Source organism: Lycorma delicatula, chromosome 13 (assembly GCF_047948215.1).
Source record: "Lycorma delicatula isolate Av1 chromosome 13, ASM4794821v1, whole genome shotgun sequence".
Taxonomy (NCBI): domain Eukaryota; kingdom Metazoa; phylum Arthropoda; class Insecta; order Hemiptera; family Fulgoridae; genus Lycorma; species Lycorma delicatula.
In genome coordinates, this window is record NC_134467.1 from 17,396,885 (window position 1) to 17,417,728 (window position 20,844).

At 30.4% G+C, this 20,844-nt stretch overlaps 1 protein-coding gene across 8 annotated transcripts; it reads left to right on the top strand.

The window, feature by feature from the left end:
- The first annotated feature begins 2,988 nt into the window (after nucleotides 1-2,988).
- On the top strand, nucleotides 2,989-19,532 carry LOC142333588 (uncharacterized). Of its 8 annotated transcripts, XM_075380909.1 has the most exons (7): nucleotides 2,989-3,094; nucleotides 9,144-9,300; nucleotides 9,381-9,509; nucleotides 10,663-10,767; nucleotides 14,843-14,977; nucleotides 16,061-16,405; nucleotides 17,168-17,306. In XM_075380909.1, exons 2-6 carry the CDS (start codon nucleotides 9,235-9,237, stop codon nucleotides 16,148-16,150), a joined length of 525 nt encoding a protein of 174 aa, XP_075237024.1. In that variant the 5' UTR covers nucleotides 2,989-3,094; nucleotides 9,144-9,234; the 3' UTR covers nucleotides 16,151-16,405; nucleotides 17,168-17,306. The 8 variants fall into 8 exon arrangements, with proteins under 8 accessions (XP_075237024.1, XP_075237018.1, XP_075237021.1 ...); XM_075380903.1 differs by lacking the exon at nucleotides 16,061-16,405 and having other exon boundaries at nucleotides 17,168-19,532; XM_075380906.1 differs by lacking the exon at nucleotides 16,061-16,405 and having other exon boundaries at nucleotides 10,666-10,767; nucleotides 17,168-19,532.
- Nucleotides 19,533-20,844: the final 1,312 nt, after the last annotated feature.

The window sequence follows — 20,844 nt, forward strand, 5'->3', positions numbered from 1 at the left end:
TATTCATATAAGCCTTGGGACATAAAACTGGACTGTTCTAGTCTCTGCAGCTTCTCTTCCTACCACATCGAGCTGCTGAACCTTTTACTCAGTACACAAACACTACAGAAATTACAACATATACCCTTACTCTGTAATATAACATCTTCCACTGTTTCTAAGCTTACACTTGATGGTATTGTGACGTCTTACAAATCGTATCCTATGTTGTAATTAGCTCTAGCCTCTGCATGTGTGAGCACTGTAGAAGTGGTTTTGTGTTTCCCTGGTTCTCATGAGACCAGAATTACTAGTCCTCAGAAAAACCTTATGATGATTTGTGGTCCATCTGAAAAAACCAACGATATCAGTCATGTGAAAAGATCTTGCTCAGCTTTGTGAGGATAACTGTATGAAGATAATAATTTATTAAAATGTGACAAGTCCTGCCTACAATATACAAATATAAGATTTGTAGTTCCTCGGAAGTGGCCTAATCTGGAAGGTGGCTTCCTTCATAAGGTCTTACTTTTCCTGATAAATAAGGTTGAAATGAATCCTCCAAGAACATCAGAAAATTGAGAGGCAGATTGATACTAATAGAGACTTGAGCTGAGTCAATCACTTTTCCATCTAACCAGTAGGGAGGTGTAAGTGCAGTATGTCATAGAATAGCAGCTCAGGGGTAATTTTTTATCAGTGTTTTCTGGAGACCGATGTTAGTGAAATTACCACTGATCTTCATCCCCAAGGTGTCATAGAAGTGAAAGAATATGAATTGTCATACCAGGATGGAGGAGCCTACTCCTGTTATATTAACATATTCAATCTTCCCATAACAGAGGAGAAAATAAAAGTGGGTTACCTAGTGTACAACCATTCATGCCCGACCCATGGTGATGTTTCCAGTGTCAAAGATATGGCCACACAACTTCTTTTTTGATCACTGGAACATGTGCTCAATGCACAAAAGCTCACAACAATAATGATTACCATGAGGAAGAAAGTGTGCCAACTAAAATTGATTACATTCAGCCTGCTCACGAGATTGCCTATCTTACAAAGAAGAGAAAGCAATTCTCAAAATTTATACTGAGCAGAAGCTATCTTTTTCCACCTCACAAAGAGAATATAAGAAGATGCTGAACTCCTGGAAATCTGGTTAAAACAGAGGTCTCTTCTGCCATTGCTACATCAATGCAAGTCTCCGTACTAATGCAGATATTCAACAGTGCAGATCCTGCAGTGAATTAAAACAGCTTGTTCATATATTATTTGATCAAGTTACCTTGCCTATGCCAGTATGCCGACTCGGCACGTGACCCTTTAGTATCCTGCATGCTTCAGTGGCTTGGAATTAAAACTCCGCCCATGAGCCTCCCTCGACCAGCAGGAGAACACAGTTACCCAGGTCAGTTCTGAACTATTTTTAGGCGTCCAATCTGAGGGCAGGTAGTTCACTGAATTCTCTTCGTGTAACGCCAAAGAATTTGTAGATTTTCAACGTTGTTAAAAATGCTGCCAGTTTGGACACAGCTGAATTGTGTAATAATCTGGTGGTAGTGTGCTTTCACTTTGTGGATGAGATTCATAAACGAGACGAGTATCCTAAGAAGGCAGAGGGCCCGACATGTATTAACTGCAGATGTCTTCGGAAGGACCATAAACACAATATAAATAGTAAGTATAGTGCGTGTTAAAACGGGCTCCAATTTTATAACAATTTAATATCATTAGATGTTTAACCCCCCCTACGCAATTAATTGCGTAGGGGGGGTTAATGCACAGATTGAGCTTAGTGAGATCGCCATGCATAGGTTGTTCGAAGTTGTCTTGTGTCAGCATCCTATGTAGTTTCCAGTGAACTGCTAGGATTTTCTCGTTGGAAAAGATTTTATTTTTATTCTGTTAGCATGTCTGCTGCACTGTGCAGAAAGGAACATCATTCTATAGTTCGCAAACAATCATCTCGTATTTTCAATATAAGATCCTGTTGATCGTCATCTTGAGATCTGGTATAAAATCCTACGATTCCGGGGTGCCAGTCGATTCGTTGTTTGTGTGGATGTAAACGCTAAGTCACTTTTGTTGCATAGCGGGCCCACCGATAATGGTGGTGAATTAATTGCAGCTGTGCAACAAATGTTACATAGCGTTCACATCCGCACAAACAAAGAATCGACTGGCACTCCAGAATCGTAGGATTTTATACTAGATCTCAAGATGACGATCAGCGGGATCTCTGTATTGAAAATACGAACTTGCAAAATACAGATGCAAGTTCTGATCATCCGCACGGCCAACAACATGATGTTCGTTTGCGAACTGTCGAATGATGTTCCTTAAATATTCAACGAAAATCACCCTCTTTTGACAGTTTTTATTATCTGTACAATTCGTAGGAAGAAAACAATTTTAGGCTTTATACCTAAATTTCTTCAAGCTATAGTAGTTCTTCAAAAATAGATAGTCATTTATTATCAAATGTCAATATTATTAATTTGTTTTTTATACTTAAATTTTTTATTTGAATCGAAAAAATTGTCAAACGTTTCCTTCTAGTATTTTAGTTCTTTTTTGATCATAATTGAGTCTGGTGTCTGTTTTAATTTCATAGTACCAACCTGCTTAATATTTTCCCAGCAAGAGAAGAAAAAACGAGATTTTTTCGGGAATTGAACTAAAAACTAGCTGACTTATACATTTTGTTATTTTGATTGCAAAGCAGTAAGGTATTTTTTTGCTTTGAATGTTACAACAGTAACAATTACGGTAATACATTTTGATTTAATATGCCTTTTAAAAACCAGCGCCATTAAGTTTCTACTGATAAAAGTATGCTCTTTTGATACTTAGGTAACAAAAAATCTTCTAGCAAGTTATTATTGATTTGTTTTTTATCTTTACTTAGTAATTTAGTTTTACATCATTGTTTTTTTTTTTGTAAATTATCAATTTTTTTAAATTTATATTAAAATGAATGAGTATGTTGGTATCAGCAAACTACCATGGAAGTCTATCGTGAAGTATTGGTTCTAAACATGTGGTTGTGATGAAGGCTGGATTTAGTCGGTTGTTTGAATTTTGTTAAGTTGCAGTGTGCATTTTGTCCAACGTAAGCAATTTACAGCATTTTGAATGTAAATTGATATAATTGCTTTTCAATGCTAAATGCAGTCTTATATTTTGCGTATTAATAGCGTTGCCGTTCTTATGTCTTCTGAAATTGCAGCTTATTTATCAAAGTATTTAAATATATTTTGTTTTAAATAGACGGTTTATTATCATCTAAGTTGTGTTTTAAATAATTTGCTGACCTGCATGTTTTAATGAAACCCCCAAAAAATGCCTTGAAAAACAATGCTCGTTTATTCCTTAAAAGTAGTATAAACGCTTCTTAAGAATTCGTAAAAGTTCAATTTCTTCAAAAGAAATAAACAATTGTTTGTTATTTGATTTTCAGTAAAGTATTTTAAAAAATCACAACAGCTGTATATATTTATCTAGAGAATTAGCTTTAAAGCATTATCTTTATGTATTACATTATATAAGGAATATTTGAAAGCATATCAATATCTCTATTTCAAAAACAAAATTCCTAATTTTCTCTATAGGTTTGCCATATAAGTAAGTGAAATTACTTTTGTTTGAATGAATTACTTTATGAAGGAAGAACTTTGCCAATTGCATTTTTGTGTAATTTATTCTGAAGCAGTTGATCAGTTAGATCCATTTTGTAGTAATTATTCACTGTTGTTTGTCTTCAACAATCTCTGAATGTAACTATTAAAAGCTGCTAATTTATGTGACTGCATCAGTGTGTAATGGTTAGTGATTTATGTTTAAATCCAATTTTTTAATTAATTTTAGTAATATTCAAATCAAAAGCCGAACTGTATTGTTTGGTTCAATGAAAGTTTATTTAATAGTTCTGTTGTTCCTTAAAAATAAGTTTTTCAGAAATTATAAACAACATAATCTGCTTTTTATATTAACTGTTTTGATTTCATTGAAATCATTTAACTGTTTACATATATTATTAGTTTAGACATTTTTAAATACACAAACAGAATGGCTATCATGCAACAGAGTACGAGTTCTGTAAATAAAGAAATGAGAGTGGTTCAGAAAAACCTTTTGTTGACAATAGTAATGTCATGATGTAGAATCCAGTTGTCTTTGATGGCTGGTCTCACTCAAGCAACTCTTTTCTGCAGTCTTTCAGTAACTTCTCGATAAACATATTGATTTAGTCTGTCCAGTAGGCAAAAACTGTAGTAATGGACCATGCCATTACTATCAAAAAAACAAATTAGCATGGTTCTGATTTTTTATTTGCTTTTTTGGGATGTGGAGAGTTTGAAATATGCCACACCTTGCTCTTTGTTTCTGGGTTGTACTCTTTATCATCCAAGATTCATCACCAGAAATATTTTTTTAGAAAATCAGGATCAATTTGAATTCACCATAGAAGATCGCGACACACTTTCACCCTGTTGTTTTACTGTTCAGCAGTGAGGTTTTTTGGGACCAATTTTGCACAAATTTTTTTCATGTCTAATTTGTTGTCAAAATTTTATGAACTGTGATACGGTTCAAATTCAATTGTTCTGCAATAATTCTGACAGTTAATCGCCGGTTGTATCATATCAAGTCTGATTCATTCAACATTGTCGTCACTTTTTGACATTAATGGTGTTCCAGAGCGTGGATTGTTCGCAACTGATTCCCGGCCATCTGAAAATGCTTTAAACCACCTAAAAAAACTTGGGCTTGTGACAGAGCATCATCTCCATACTCCCTTTTCAATTTTGAAAAGTTTCAATAGCATTCTCACAGAGTTTAACACAAAACTTGATTTCACAACATTGCTTATAATTAGTATCACTCATTTTGTAATGCACAACAAAAACTCGTTTCACGAAAAATTTGTTTACATTTCATGTAGCAACAGTAGACTAAAAATATTAATACCTAATGTAAACCAGCTGTTCATATAACCATATGTTTACTAGTAACTTTACAGTGTTGCCACTTTGGCTGCTAAAAAAAACTACTCTCATTACTTTATTTACAGACCTCATATATAATAGAGTTATTTAAAATAAATTATTTATCAATAAGTGACAGTCATTGTAAATATAATGAATTCATTCATACTTGTTTAATATGGAAATCATAATTGGAAGTCTAAACATAAGTTGGTAGGAAAGCTTCCACTGATTGACATATCACTAATTAATTTTCTTACTTTTCCCAGATAGCTAGAAAGCTGAAATTTTTATGTCGTTACTTCCACTGGGTTACAAAGAGGAATAGTAGTTATGTATAAAATGGTGTTTATAGTACAGTGTTTAGTCGTATGTAATTTCCCACATCTTGTTACGAGCATACAAGTTTCAGTCAGAAACATTTATAATTCTGTCATTCGGCTATTGTTATTTGTTTCAGTAGGGTGAAATATAATTTTGTGTAGTGATAAAAAATTACTTTTTGAAAGGCAAAAATATTCAGGAAACTAATGCCAGGCCAGAAATTTGTTGCTGTCTGTCAGCTCTATGGATTTGAACAATTTCTATAAATTGTTCAAAATTATCAAAACATCTATATGTTTTGATAATTTTAAGATCAGTCATATTAGCAAACAAAAATAATGTTAAAAGTTCCAGACTGTTTGTTGAGATTACAAGTAGGATAATATTGAGAAAATTTACGATACAGTGATACAAGATAGAAGATTAATAATTCATATGATCACTTAGACAATAATATTTCAATTATTAACTGGTGTGTAATATTTTGCACAAATATTTAGATATGCGAAAACTGTTAAAATAATGGATGCCACATTTACTCAGTCTATCAAAAATGTGAATGATTAATGATTTCTAAGCATGGTTTGAGGCTGATTCAATGTGATGTGATTGAGGAGAATTTTTGTGCCATTTCATAATAGTTGATGAAACTTTAATGCATTACTATCCACCTGAAACTATGGAGTCAAACAGTGGGTTGCAGTAGGGGAATTTAATGACAGAGGGTTTAGCTTTAATGAAGGCAAAACTTTGTTTCGCTAAATGCAGGAAAGATGATGGATTACCAGTATAGCTTCAATTTACATTATCTAGTAAATCTTTTTGGATGATCTAAAGTAAGGTGCAAAATAGAACTGAGGTCGTGCCCCATGCTTTTCATTGTGGTATTGCAAAAATAGACAACTTTATACATATATTTTTGAAAACAGAATTTCTTCTATTTATGTTTACTGGGTAATCCATTGTTGGATCATTTTTTTCTTGAATTATTGTTTTGAGGAAACTTATTTATATGGTGTTTTGTATGCTAAAAACTTAATTTTTCATTAGTCCTTTACTTTTGAAAATATTATTTTTTTACTTTTTTATATGATGTTTAGATATAGAAAAGTGTTTTTAATTTTTTTTTTTTTACTCAGTAAATTTCTATTATATATTTAAATACTAACCAATTAATCACATTGCACCAAAAACTGCGCTCTAAAATTGACACTGGTCTTATGAATGTAAAATGTATAGGTATTTTATAAACATAAATACATTATGGTGGCATAAAACTGCAGTTGTCACTGGTGTTTGGTTTTTTGTTTTTGTTTAAAAAACATGTCTTTAAAATTTTATTTAATTAATTAATATTATAAAATTATGAAAAAAATTTAATATTATTAATATATTAAAATTTACTGAAACATATGCAAAACCAAAATGTACCGAAACCACAGAGGCATGGAATGAAGGTGAGTTAAAGAAAAGCATATAATAATGAAAACTAGTCAAAACGTCTTCCTATTTCGAAGACTTTGATAAATCATACTTTAAGGATGGAATTGTTACTAACTGTATATTTATGAATGGAAATTTTATTCAGAAATAATAAAAAAAATTTCTAAAGAATTGTGTTCTTTATTTCCATAGACTTAAGAAACAGTCCAGGTATTTACGAAAAATGAGATAATAATCCTGAAATGTTATTATAATGACTATTAATTAATCCTTACAGGATTATCTTAAAATCCTAGGATTCATTTTAGGAATGAAACTTGATATCTGGCAGGTATGTCTCCTTAACAAGTAAGCTACCATTATGAAGGAATTTCCTTTTAAGAAATTATAATTAGAAAATTAGATACCACTCTATACATCAAAATGAGAAAGGCCTTAACACTGTATTTTCTCCTTTATCAAATACATAAGAACTGAATTTTCACACATTTATTTCAGAAATCCTTAGGAAAAATAAGCTATAGTTATTTTTATTAACAACTAATAGGTTAAATTAGAAATTGACTGCAAAGGAGGTTCTGAGAACCATTTATTATTTATATAAATTCAGGATAACAATAAGTAACACACTGTCCTTGTATTTATTTCAAACTGTACCGAACGTTGCTGGTCCTCAGCAGTATTTAAACCTCCAGGTCTAGGATTGTAATAACAGCATCCAATGTGCCCTTTTCTTCATTCAGGTGTTATGGTTTCTACCTGCCGGGTTGGTCTAGTAGTGAATAATGCGTCTTCCCAAATCGGCTGATTTGGAAGTCGAGAGTTCCAGCATTCAAGTCCTAGTAAAGTCAGTTATTTTTATATGGATTTGAATACTAAATCGTGGATACCCAGTGTTCTTTGGTGGTTGGGTTTCAATTAATCACACATCTCAGGAATGGTTGAACTGAGACTGCGCAAGATTTACATTCATACATATCATCCTCATTCATCTTCTGAAGTATTATCTGAAACGTAATTACTGGAGGCTAAACAGGAAAAAGAAAAGAGGTGTTCTGGTTTCTAGTCCAAACTTTCTACATTATTATAGAAATTCTTTGTTGGATTTTTCTTTTTTCAATTTGTTTCAGTTTACTTCTTCAATTTTCTCAGTTTTTTTATTTATTTTGGCACAGTTTTTACTAGAGTTCTCCCCTCAGTACAATGATATGTAATTAATTTTATTTATTTTTTCAAAGGTTGGAAAAATAATACAGTTCAAAAGTCTCTCTGCTATAAGTTATTATTTCATTATTTGCAAGGTCATTCTAATCAGTTCTCCATCTGGTAACGTTGAAACCTCCATTTCATGTCAAATCATGGCTTCTTCATGTAGTTATAATACGGCTTTTGCCTATGGTGATTGCAAGCTTATTCAAGTTATTTTGCAAGACAAACTAAAACTAAACCCATTTCTAATTTCATATATAGAGCTATACCATTCATACAGAATTATTTGAAGCACTACTAATAAACAGCATGTTTCATTGTAGGAAAGGCATGACTATAATAAATTAATGAAAAATGTTTCAAAATAACAAGTCACAAGTTAAAAATGTGCAGTTTGAAAATTACAACTTACCATGTGAAAAAATTTGTTGGTTTAGAATTTTAAATCCTGCTGTGATCACTTTAGTAGGATTTTCTATATACTAACTTAAGAGATAGTGAAGCAGGTATGTGTAGACAGCAGCTCTTACTTATGCAAAGTTTAAGTTTGGATTTACAGTGCCATTCAAAATAATTAAAAATATGGTGATTCCAGTGAGGTAGCAGAGATCAATTAGGCAAAATTCATTAGAAGAAGGTTTAAGCAGGGTAAATGGATGTTCTGAGGAATATGGAACATAATTTTTTGTTTGTTTTTAGTGCTAGTAACAAATTGATGGATTTTGGTATTACTTTACGTTATTTAGGTACATATTCAGTTTAGCATCGCAATAATTTTTAAACTTTGTATTCATATAATTGCGTAAATTAAGCATCTTAATTTATATGAGTTCATCATACTTAAATCATTTTATTGATACAGAGACTGGTGCTCATATTCACGCTATTGAGAGGTTATGGCATGAAGTTCAGTCTTCCTCTCAGTTTCCAACTGGACACAGGGCACCTCGCTGAATTTATTTTGCAAATGACATATTCCAACAATAGCCCTTGGGCATTTCTCTATAATTTTAAAATGTTTTAAAATAGAAAAACATTTCAAAGAGCTTCTTTATAAAGGATAAGAAATAAAAAATTATTGTTACATATTATAAAGATTTTTAATAAACAAGTTGTGTTTGTTCAGTTTACAAATATTATATTGTTGTAAATAATTAAATTCATTATAATTAAAATTATTTTAATTTTTGGTTTTAGATTATGAGTGCACCTGTAAATAACAATTTCATTTACTAAACTACATCTAACATTAACTAACGATATTAAATTTGAGTTTGAACAAAATGAAATGGAAGAAACTGTATCTTTGTTTTTACCACATCATATGAGCGAAAGTGGTACAACATTTGAAGATGTAAGTATATTTTAATTTTTTTTTTTTTTTAAATAAAATCATAATGTTGTAAACGTTAAATTTGTGGTACTGTGTTTCAGGAATTTGATTCATCACAATTGAGAAAGTATCCCTGTGATGTTAATTATGATGCTACTGAAACAGATCCTCTTGCAATTGATGGTACAAACTTTATTAAATCAGAAAATTTGAAAATTAAAAATGAATTGGTAAAGTATAAATTGTTTTGTTTTACATTTATTTATTACTGATTAACATTCCGTGAGTGTAATAACTTGTCTAAATGTTTTAAAATCAGCGATATAATTGGTGTTACTCATTTGTAATAAAGATTTATGTAGGCATAATTACAGTTAAAAAAACCGTCTAATTTAAATTACTGTTGAACAGAGAAACGGAAATTTAATCTTAGTTAATGATTAAAAATTGATTATTGATCAATGTGAAATGAAATTACATGTATGTATTAAATGTACCATTTTGATCTTTAGATTTAAAAAAAAAAAATTGGGTTATTTTTTAATGTGTATCAATTACTGTGTCGGTTATAAAATTAAATGTGTTTATAAATTTTAGAACTATGTTATTCCAAATATGTAAATAAAATATGATTCATCTTATATAATTTATAAATGTTTTTGAATTAGTCTGGACATATAAGTATATATGTCACACTGCTGCACCTGGCTTATACCTCAGGTTTGACAGAACCGATTTTCTTCAAATTGGACTCAAATATTTCTATATATTTGGCAATTATATTAATTTTTTTTATATTCGTTAAGAGGGTGGGCAATATCATGATAAAACCGATTTTGAATTTCTTAAGAAGCATTTTAGAGAAATCTTATTAAGCAAATTTGTTACAACACATACAGATATAATAAAATTAAAAAAATCCAAAAAAGTAATTTGCAACTCTTAAAATTGAAATATATGCTCTTTGTTATTTTAGTTTACCTCCCTTTAGTTTAAATATTTTTCAAAAAAATTTTGAAAATTTATACTTCATATATAGAGGTATCATGAAATGTATATATTTTTTTTAAATTACTAGGCCTTTGACTTAAAATGCAGAAAAGTTTTTGAAAATTTTCTTTTTCTTATATTTAAGGGGGTTAAATTTGGAGATGATTTTACTAAAACAAAATTTAAAACAATTTTTTTTGTATGTTTCTTCATCAGTTAAAGAGCTATTTATATTAATAGTACCTATATTAAATTGTGGACCCAAAATGAGAAACAATTTTTTCATTACTTTCAAAAAGTAATTCTTTATTATATGAAAGTTATTCTTTAATAAAGTTTCCAGCATAGCTGGGAAAGTCGTGCAATTTTTGCCAGCCTATTCTTGTGTTTCAGAAGATTGATGGAGAACTACTGAAGGACAATACATTTGATATTAATTATAGTAATTTTCCAACAGAATTAATTAAAACAGAAGATATTAAGATTAAAAATGAAAAGGTAAGTCACTATGTTTATTATATAATTAATTGCAAGTTCTTAATGACAAAGTTTAGTTTGTTTTTGGGCATAATTATAATTAACACATGATGTTTCCCCAGATTATGTAAGATACAACTAGCATATTGAAAAGTGTAAGATATAAATTGAAAATTAGATCATCTTCCTTAAATGATATATCAGTTTTATTAATTTATTTAATATTATCATTGCAAATACATTTTGCAGTAAAACAAATGAAGGAATTTGTAGTTTGTTCATCTAGTAATTTTAGAAAAGGTGGAATAAATTGATATAAAAAAAAGTTTGAAGTCTCAATTACATGTGTAATAGGAATATTAAACAGGAATATTAAACAATCATAAGCTCTTCAAATAAGTTTCAGACTTCAGAAATTACATGCAAGAATGTGAACTTATTTCTAAGGATAACTTCTTATGGGTATAACATATTTCTCATGAATATTTGTCATGGCTGTCCTGTTGATCTATAAAGGTTTGTAAGAAATAAAATTTCAAGGCTGAGAGAAATGTAACTGTTCTTTACCCATTTGATCTCAAACTTTTGAGTTAAGTCTTCTACATCTTTTTTTCATAATTTTGAGTTTATTTGTAATTTTTCTGATTTTTAATAACATTAATTGTATTCTATTATTTTTCTATCTCTATTATTTAGTAAATTCAGTAACAGGTAGACATGGATGGGCTATGTAACGTTTCTATTATCACCCCTATTTGTATTTGTTTATTCATGATTACTTTCCATCTTTTTCATGTTGATTGTTGGTATCAATTGTAGAGTTAACTCATGTTACTGATAGTAAAGAAGAGATAGTAAATTTTCTTAGGGACAGCAGAATTTTAGTTGATATTTGAATGAGCATGAAATGCAGGTGTTTCTTTCCAAGAAGCAGAACAAATAACAATTTTGTTGAAGATATAGTAATTACAAAGTAAATTTAGAGAAGGGAACATGGGTGGAAGAGTAATTGTTTTCCATTTAACACATCTTGGTCAAGTTATTATGAGCATCAGCCTAACAGAAAACTTGAAGAAATGTGGCATTAACAGCTTGTTAGAGAATTAGACTCATATTTGGGTGTACTTTTGTGATGTAAGTATTACTATAAAACAACTTGTTTAAACAAATTACAAAGGACATTATGACATTCTGGCCACCTGAAACATTAATTTTTGTTTAGGTTGTGTTAGGTTTGATTTCTCTATTTTTAGTAAGGAAATCAATGTTCTGATACCCTCATATTACTAAGGTGAGTGAAATTTTGTGTGCTTTCATTTCTTTACTTATTTTTTTCATTTTAACTTATTAATTTTTTCCATGTAAAGTTAAGGGGATATTATGTTAAATGCTACTGATTGTGAATGCTGTAATAATATTGGATAGATGTATTGTTTGTATTACGGTGACCATTGTATTTCTTTGACATAAAGCATTTGTCATATGCAGATTGTTGAAGGTTGAAAATGGTGCAGGGAATTTAACAGAAAAAACTCGAATTGTACTTTGTTAAATGTTTTTCCTAGTTTCTAAGTAATTCTTTTTTCTTTTTCTATTTACAAATACAGGAATTGGACATTTCATTAAATGTTGAGACTCTGTCACAGGCGACTGATAATGTGAAAACTGAAGAAATTGATATAGATGATGAATATTTACAAAAGATCAAAACAGAAGAAGTCGAATTACCTAGTAATGCGAGTTAAATTTTAAAATAAATATTATCAAGCAAATAGAGTAAATTCAGTTACCTATATATATTACATACTTAAATCGTTAAAATTATTTCATGAAGTAGAGAGCATGTTATTAATAGATTTGTGGATTTAACTTTTGGATTCTTTATACTCATTGAATACTATAGATCTAAAGAAACAGGAAATTTTTTAATTAAAAATGAAACTATATATATAATTAATGTAAAGTGCAATTTAATGACAAATTTTAGTTTAGGTAACATTATGATTTACATATGATGATTCCTCAGATTATGGGAGATTCAACTAACATTTTGAAAAGTATAAGATATAAATTGAAAATTAGATTATCTTCCTTAAATAATTAATCAATTTTGTTAATTTATTTAATTTTATTATTGCTCATAAATTTTTTAGTAAAACAAATCAAGATTTTTGTAGTTTGTTTTTTCATGTATATGAAAAAGGAATAAATTAATTTAAAATACATCATTGCAAGGTCTTTAAATAAGTTTCAGACTTAAAAAAATACTTGGTAGTTTTGTTCGAAGTTTAACATAATTCTTAGGATATCTTCTAACAAGTGTAATCCGTTTAATACATATGAGTTGTAATATATTTCTCATGAATTTTTTCTTTATTGATGTTCTATTAATCCATGAAGCCCTGTAAGGAAAAAATGTCAACTCTTCTTTACTTATTTGATCTCAAAATTTGAGTGAGTAAAATTAGTTTGGACTCATAAGTTTTTAAATTCTATAATATTTTCTGTTAATTTCTCAGATATCTTATTTTTTCATAATTTTTCTGATTTTTAATGACATTAATTATATTCGATCCTTATTATTTTTATTATGTAGTAACAGGTAAGATATGGATGGGCTATGTAATGTTTCTGTTATTGTTTTTATCTATATCTGTTTATTGATAAAGGTTTGTTCATGATTTCTTTCCATCTTTTTCATGTTTTTTGTTAAGTTGAGTTAGCTCATGCTATTGATAGTAAAGAGAAAGTAGTAGATTTTCTTAGGAAAAAAGGGACTTTAAATGATATGTGAATGGGCACAAAGTGCAGGTGTTTCTTTCCAAGAAGCAAAATGGACAAAAATACTGTACAGGATTGTGTAATTATGAAGTAAATTTGGAGAAGGGATTTAGCTGGAGGGTAATAGTTTTCCAATTACCTTTGGCTTTGGGTTATTTTCAGCATCAGCCTAACAGAAGACTTGAAGAAAGGTGGCATTAACAGCTTGTTAGAGCTGTGAGAGTTGTTAACAGCTTGTTAGAGAATTAGACTCATATTTGGGTGGGCTTTTGTGATGTATTACTATGAAACAACTTGTTTGAACAAATTACAAAGGACATTCTGGCCACCTGCAACATTAATTTTTGTTTAGGTCGTGTTAGGTTTGATTTCTCCATTTTTTAGTGAGGAAATCAATGTTCTGATAGTCTCATATTACTAAGGTGAGTGAAATTTTGTGTCTTTTCATCTCTTTACTTATTTCTTTTCATTTTAATTTATTAATTTTTGTTCCTGACCTCCGTAGGGGAAGACACCCTTCACCACCCCCTTCGTTCCTAGCCCTTTTGGGCTTTACCAGAGGTCATCTTTGAAACCTTGGCTTTTGGCATATTCCAGTCTGCCTTGGCCAGGATACCACCGATGTGAATGCCACAACTGACATTCCCATCAGTGGACTACTATTTAATAAACCCAAAGCAAAATACATCTTACAAAGTCTTAAGTAAGACTGAAAGGACTTAACTAAACAAAGGAACTGAACTACCAACCTGTTGAAAGTAAAACTGAGTTCAACACACAACACAAAACATAAAATGCGCAGAACAATAATACAGTAACATTGAGACAAAACAAAGTATAAAAACATAATTTGTAAAACAGAACATCAACAAAAACAAAATACAAGAGAAATCCAAGCAGGGCTCTAGATCCCCTTAGCAAGCCTTTCCTTTGCTAAGAACACTATAAAATTCCCCATTTGGCTTGGCTCCTCCAGTTTACACAGAGATCCAACACCGACCCGATAAGATCGGGTCTGACTGATGGTCTCCATGCGCATTAATTGTACTTCAAGCACTCATAAAGAACATGTTAGATGTCATCATGGAAAGTAAGAAGATTTATTTAAATGCTATCAATTATGAATGTTATGCAGTAATAATGATATACTCTATTTTATATTGGCCATTGTGTTTTGTGAGGTAAAATATTTGTCACGTGTGATGGCTCAAGGTTGAAAATGGTGTAGGTGATTTAACAGAAAAGACCCAAATTGTACTATGTAAAATGTTTTTCTTAGTTTCTAAGTAAATTTTTTTCTTATTTTTATTTATAGATACAGGAATTGGACATTTCATTAAATGTTGAGACTCTGTCACAGGTGAATGATACAGTGAAAACTGAAGAAATTGATATAGATGATGAATATTTACAAAAGTTCAAGACAGAAGAGGTTGAATTACCTTGTAATGTGAGTTAAATTTTAAATTAAATAGTTTTCAAAAAGTGATGCAACCGTATGGGAAAATGAGTAAGTTACAATAGTTGTTGTGAATAATGATTCACATAATACAACATCTCATGCTCGTTTTCATAGACAAGTGAAATCACTGATCCGAGAAAGTCATAGTGTTGTTGGCTGTAAAAACCACAGCATTGTCCTGTTGAAATCACATGTATTGTAGCCAGAATGGAGGTATAGTGTTTACAAATTGTTGCTCCATTCGTATGTAGTGATCACTGTTAGATAACTTCTTTGCAGTCAATTTTCTCAAATTTTGCCAACATAACCCAACTTTATGTTAAGATTATTAGTACATGCATACATGCTCCTACCTTTTAAAAAAAAAATTTGCTCCCAAATTATCCCCTTCCCCAAAAATCGTAAAAAAGTATCTTGTTATTTATTGCATATTTTTTAACAGAGTTTTTTGTCTTCCCAAGAAGAGCAGCAGTGGAAGTGGCAAAAACATACTTGGGGGTAATATTGGGAGTGGGGGGAAGCCAATCAAAGTTTAAAAGTATACATTTTTTTAGAACTTTTTGGTTTATTTAATTTTAATAATAATATTACCAAAAAATGTCATCACAGTTCACAGCACCACCAAAAAATAAATCTTAGGTAACATTTTTCAGTGAAATTCTTTTAGTTACTTCCATTAAATGTAAATGTAAATGTAGGCAAATCAAAAACTTTTCTTGGAAGGTCATTATGATTTGAGGATTGGAGAGCAGAAAGAATATACATAATTTTTTTAATTTATTTTTTTACTATATAAAAGAATAAGTAACAAATGCAAAAAAGTATAGTAACTTTGTTGTCAGCAATTTTTTTAATATAAAAAAAAAATTTTTCAGCATAGCCCCTTGAATTCAAACATACTTTTTCCACTGTTGTGGAAGTTTCTGAATCGCTTTAGATCAATTGGATAAGTATTGAAGATGACTGCTTTACTGTATCTTGAGTTGTACCTTGAATTAAGTGATTCGGCAGTGGACAAAGATGATGCAGCAACTTCGTGACACCTACCAGGAGAAATTGTTTGTGTTTCAGACATGTTATGAAGTTATAGAAGACACACAACTACAACATGGACAATTGGAAACTCCTGTATTCTTCCATATGCCAAGCAAACAAAAGTGACTGAGCTGGTGAAAAAAAAAACTGCATGTACAAACTTCAGGAGCAGAAAAACAATGGTGTACTGTAATGCTAGGTATCACTGCTGATGAACACAGACTCTCACCTTTTATAATTTTTAAACATAAAACCATCTCTAAGAAGAAGCCACAACCTGGAATTAAGTATATATGCAAGTGAAAGGGTGGATGACTGAAGAATTGTACCTTGATTGGTTGACTGTGTTTTGGGTTCCTGTGCATGGTTGCATTGGCACAAGTATGTATAAAATGTTTTACTATTTATGAGTAAATTTTTGTAAAGTGACCTGTAGGCCTAGTATCTCAAACATAAGCTGCACCCTATTTTTCTTAGCGAGTTTGCTTAAAAAAATGTGTAAATACACAAGTGTGTTTAAAATACATGTGTAAATACAGTATTATTTTTTATTAAATAATTTTTTCATAGGTATGAATAAAGGAGTATATAGATCACTGACTTGTTAAACATTGTTTATTGAAAAGTGTATCAAATATTTTTTTTTGTAAGTCAAAGTGAAATTTTAGAATCCCTCTTTTATTTATTTTTTCTAACATTTTATGCTTGCAAAAAAGTACGCTTATATTCTAATCAATTTGTTATTCACCTATATGAAATTAGTAATTTTGTGTTTTCTGAAAATATTTTACCCTAGATTTGATCCTTTTATTAAAAATGTCCACTGTCCATTTTCTACAACCTTTTTATTTTTTCATTCTCAAAAAAAAAAATAACCCCAATTTCTGATAGTTGTATAATGGTTATTGACTATTTGGTAAATTGTTTTCAATAAAATATTGGATAACAAACACTTCTGGTAACCAACCATGAAAACTGTTTTGTGTACATTTACATGTGTACACATTTTTTGTGTTTCCATGTTTTAATTGATCTCTATAAATGGTATCTTATAGAGGTTCTTCTGGTTGTTGTCAGATCGTATTATATACTTGTATGTTATGTACCATTTGATTTTTAACAATTTTTTATTTTATTTTGTAGGATGAAGGAACCATTCAGGAAAGAACAGAAAATTGTTTAAGTAAGCACGTGAATGAAAAAAATTATGACTGCAACTTTTGTTCAAAATCTTTTAATAATAATTATACTTTACAAAAACATCTTAAAAAGCACAATAAAGATAATAAATTAGTATGCACCTTTTGTCAGAAGTCTTTTAAATTAAGTAGATATTTAAACATCCACATGAATATTCACACTAAAGAAAGAAAATATGTTTGTAACTTTTGTCATAAGTGTTTTTATTCTAGTTCTAGCTTATATAAACATATTAATATTCATAACAAAAAGAAAACTTATATTTGTAAGTTCTGTCAAAAGGGTTTCGATTGTGAAGAAAAATTAAGGAACCATGTTAATAATATTCATAAAAAAGTTAAAAGTTATGTTTGTAACTTTTGTCATAAGTATTTTACTTCCAGTTTTAATTTGCGCACACATATTAATATACATACTAAAGAGAAAACTTATGTTTGTAACTTTTGTCAAAAAGTTTTTAATAATAGTTCAAATTTAAAGAAACATATTAAATACATTCATACAAAAAAATAGTTATGTTTGTGACATTTGTCAAAAGTCTTTTGGCTTGATCGACAGTTTAAAGAAACATTAATAATGTATGTAATAAAGGGATGAAAATATGGTTGTAACCTTTGTTTAAAGTTTTTTAATTGCAGTTTATATTTAAAGAGACATCTTAATAATGTTGTTACAAAAGAGCAATCTATACAGCTTTTTTTATAGTCTTTTAATTGTAGTATTTATTTAGAAGTACTTTAAGGAAGCTTATGAATGTCCATTCTAAAATATGCATTTGTAATTTTTATCAAAACCTTTTGATTATAGTTCTTAAAATATTCATTTCTACCATTCACAATAATGAAAGACAATATGACTGTAATGATTGTAAGAAATCTTCTATGTATAAAAAACATATTAAGAGTGTTCATATTAATATAAAGTAATGTACGTGGGTTATTTTTTTTTCAAGGTCCGATCGGTCACAAAATTAAAACCACTCCGATTTAGACATTTGTCATAGCGTAGTACCAACTTTCCAATACCCTCATCATAGAATGGAGCTCAATGTCTGTGCCAAAATGTTGTCCTCCTAGCCAGCGTTTCATGTGAGCAAAGAGGTGAAAATCGGATGGAACCAAGTCCGGGATGGATGGTGGGGTGATCAAACACTTCCTGAACGAAAACGCTGCAGGAGTTTCTTTGTTGCAGCACTCACTTCCTACCCTGACCGTCTGCATCATGAACATCTGTACGCCCTGCTTTAAAGTTCCTGCACCATTGTCGCACTTAGCTGTCACTCATTGAAGTTTCATCATACACATTACTTATTCGTTGATGAATTTCAGCTGCATTACACCCCTCGCCCTGAAGAAATCAAATTACCGCACGCACCTCACACTTAGCGGGAGATGCTATTGTAGACATGTTTACGTGCTAGCTGCGTGTTCAGAACTAAACGAAGTGACGTAGGGTGATTGAAGGCCATACTAGAGACGCTGTGCAACACATATGCGCAAAAGTTCATCCGATTTTTGCACGGGTTTTTATTTCTCGACTAATTGGACCTTGAAAAAAATAACCCTCGTATGGTTATATCTTTTGTAATTCTGTAGGAAAACATTTCTTTAATTTTTTATTTAATTAGTCCTTAGTAATATATGTATTATATTATATCTCAATTTTACATTCAAACTAAGATTTTTTTAGATTTGTGAAAGAACTTGTTTGTAGCTATCATCAAGCATTGGAAGATAGATTTTAAATAATAAAAATGCATGCAGGCTGGTTTGTGTAGAAAGGGTTAGACATGAATGATAAAATTATATTTTAACAAAACTTGTAGAAAAAGTATAATTTTAAGTAAATAAATCAATATTTTGATTATGCATTATGTAGAACTCATCAGGTGCGGGTAGATATGTTATACCACTGATAGAAGTTGATGTGCCCCAGGATTCGCCTAGATTGATCAAGGGAAGGTATAGGAAAACTTTAATTAGAGTAGAATCATAAAATATTAAATAATAAAATTAAATTAGATATGATTAAAATTAATATTTATTTTAATTATAAACACATGAAATAATGTAATGAAAATACTAAAAACAAAAAATAATTAAAAATTCAGAAAGTATTAAATATGAATATATGTATTATAGAGTAAAAAAAGAATTATTTTTCTTTTTTTTTGAAACTGTGAATAATCTAACCGCTTTTTTTGTTTTATATTCATTACATTGAAGTGTGCTGATTATTTATATACATGGAATTTTTTGCTATTGTATTTGTTGAATTATTAACATTTTAAGTTTGTCATAAGTTTTTAAAAAATTACCAATTGTTATACAAAAAATATAACTTTATATAGATATATAATTTATAATAACTTTCAATAAAGAATTTTACTCTATTCTAGTCTCTATTCTTATAATATACCTTAAAAAAATCACCTTTGACCTTTATCATCCACATCAATCAAGTTATAATGTAACTAAATGTAAACTTTTTCCTCTTATTCTTTAATAAAAATTACACTCCTCTAGTCGGATACTAATTTTATAATCCCTTGTCACCGTCAAACTTTGCTTGATGTATGAAATCTCACCTTATACCTTAACTTTCCCCGCTTGGTGAACCGTATTCCTTATTTCCATATAACTTATTATAACTATATATCTACTTCAGTATCAATCTTCCATATACAAACTGAACTTTCTATCTGGGCATTATTCATCATGTTAATGTAACTATTGATAAGCAATATATGAGGGTTATTTTTTTTAAAGGTCCGATAGGTCACAAAATTAAAACCACAATGAAAATAAAAAATTTTTTATTTGTAACACGTACTTACATAGTTACGCTATTTCTCTACATAGTCGCCACTCCGATTTAAACATTTGTCGTAGCGTGGTACCAACTTTCCAATACCCTCGTCATAGAATGGAGCCGCCTGTGTCTTCAGCCATGTTTCCACACTGATCTGCAACTTGAAAGTTTCTTTAGTTTCGAAATGGACCCATGTCTTGTCCCCTGTGACAATTTTGTTCAAAAAATCTTCTTCATTGTGGTAGCGCGGGAGAAACGTTAGGGAGGCATCCATTCTCATTGTTTTGTGATGGTCGGACAGCATCTTGGGAACCCATCTTGCCCACGGTTTGCGGTACTGAAGTCTCACTCACAATGGTGTAGAGACCTTGAAATGACCTTGAAATTTCAGGATACGAATCGCTCAATACAGAAATTGTGAACCGACCATTATCTCCAATTGCCTCATTCACTCGCTCAACGAGATCATCGGTTGACACTCGCTTCCTTCCCTGACCGCCTGCATCATGAACATCTGTACATCCTGCTTTAAAGTTCCTGCACCATTGTCATACTTTGCTGTCCCTCATTGAAGTTTCACCATACACATTACTTATTCGTCAATGAATTTCAGCCGCATTACACCCCTCAGCCTGAAGAAATCGAATTACCGCACGCACTTCACACTTGGCGGGAGATGCTATTGTTGTAGACGTGTTTATGTGCTAGTTGCGTGTTCAGAACTAAACAAAGTGACGTGGCGTGTTTGAAGGCCATACTAGAGACGCTGCGCAACACATATGCGCAAAGGTTCATCCGATTTTTGCACG

Bases quoted from the DNA above. Each gene is read 5' to 3' on its own strand.
- LOC142333588 (XM_075380903.1), top strand. From the start codon at position 9,235: ATGGAAGAAACTGTATCTTTGTTTTTACCACATCATATGAGCGAAAGT. The intron at 9,510-10,662 runs GTAAAGTATAAA...CTTGTGTTTCAG, and splicing joins TGAAAATTAAAAATGAATTG to AAGATTGATGGAGAACTACT. The intron at 14,978-17,167 runs GTGAGTTAAATT...TTTATTTTGTAG, and splicing joins AGGTTGAATTACCTTGTAAT to GATGAAGGAACCATTCAGGA.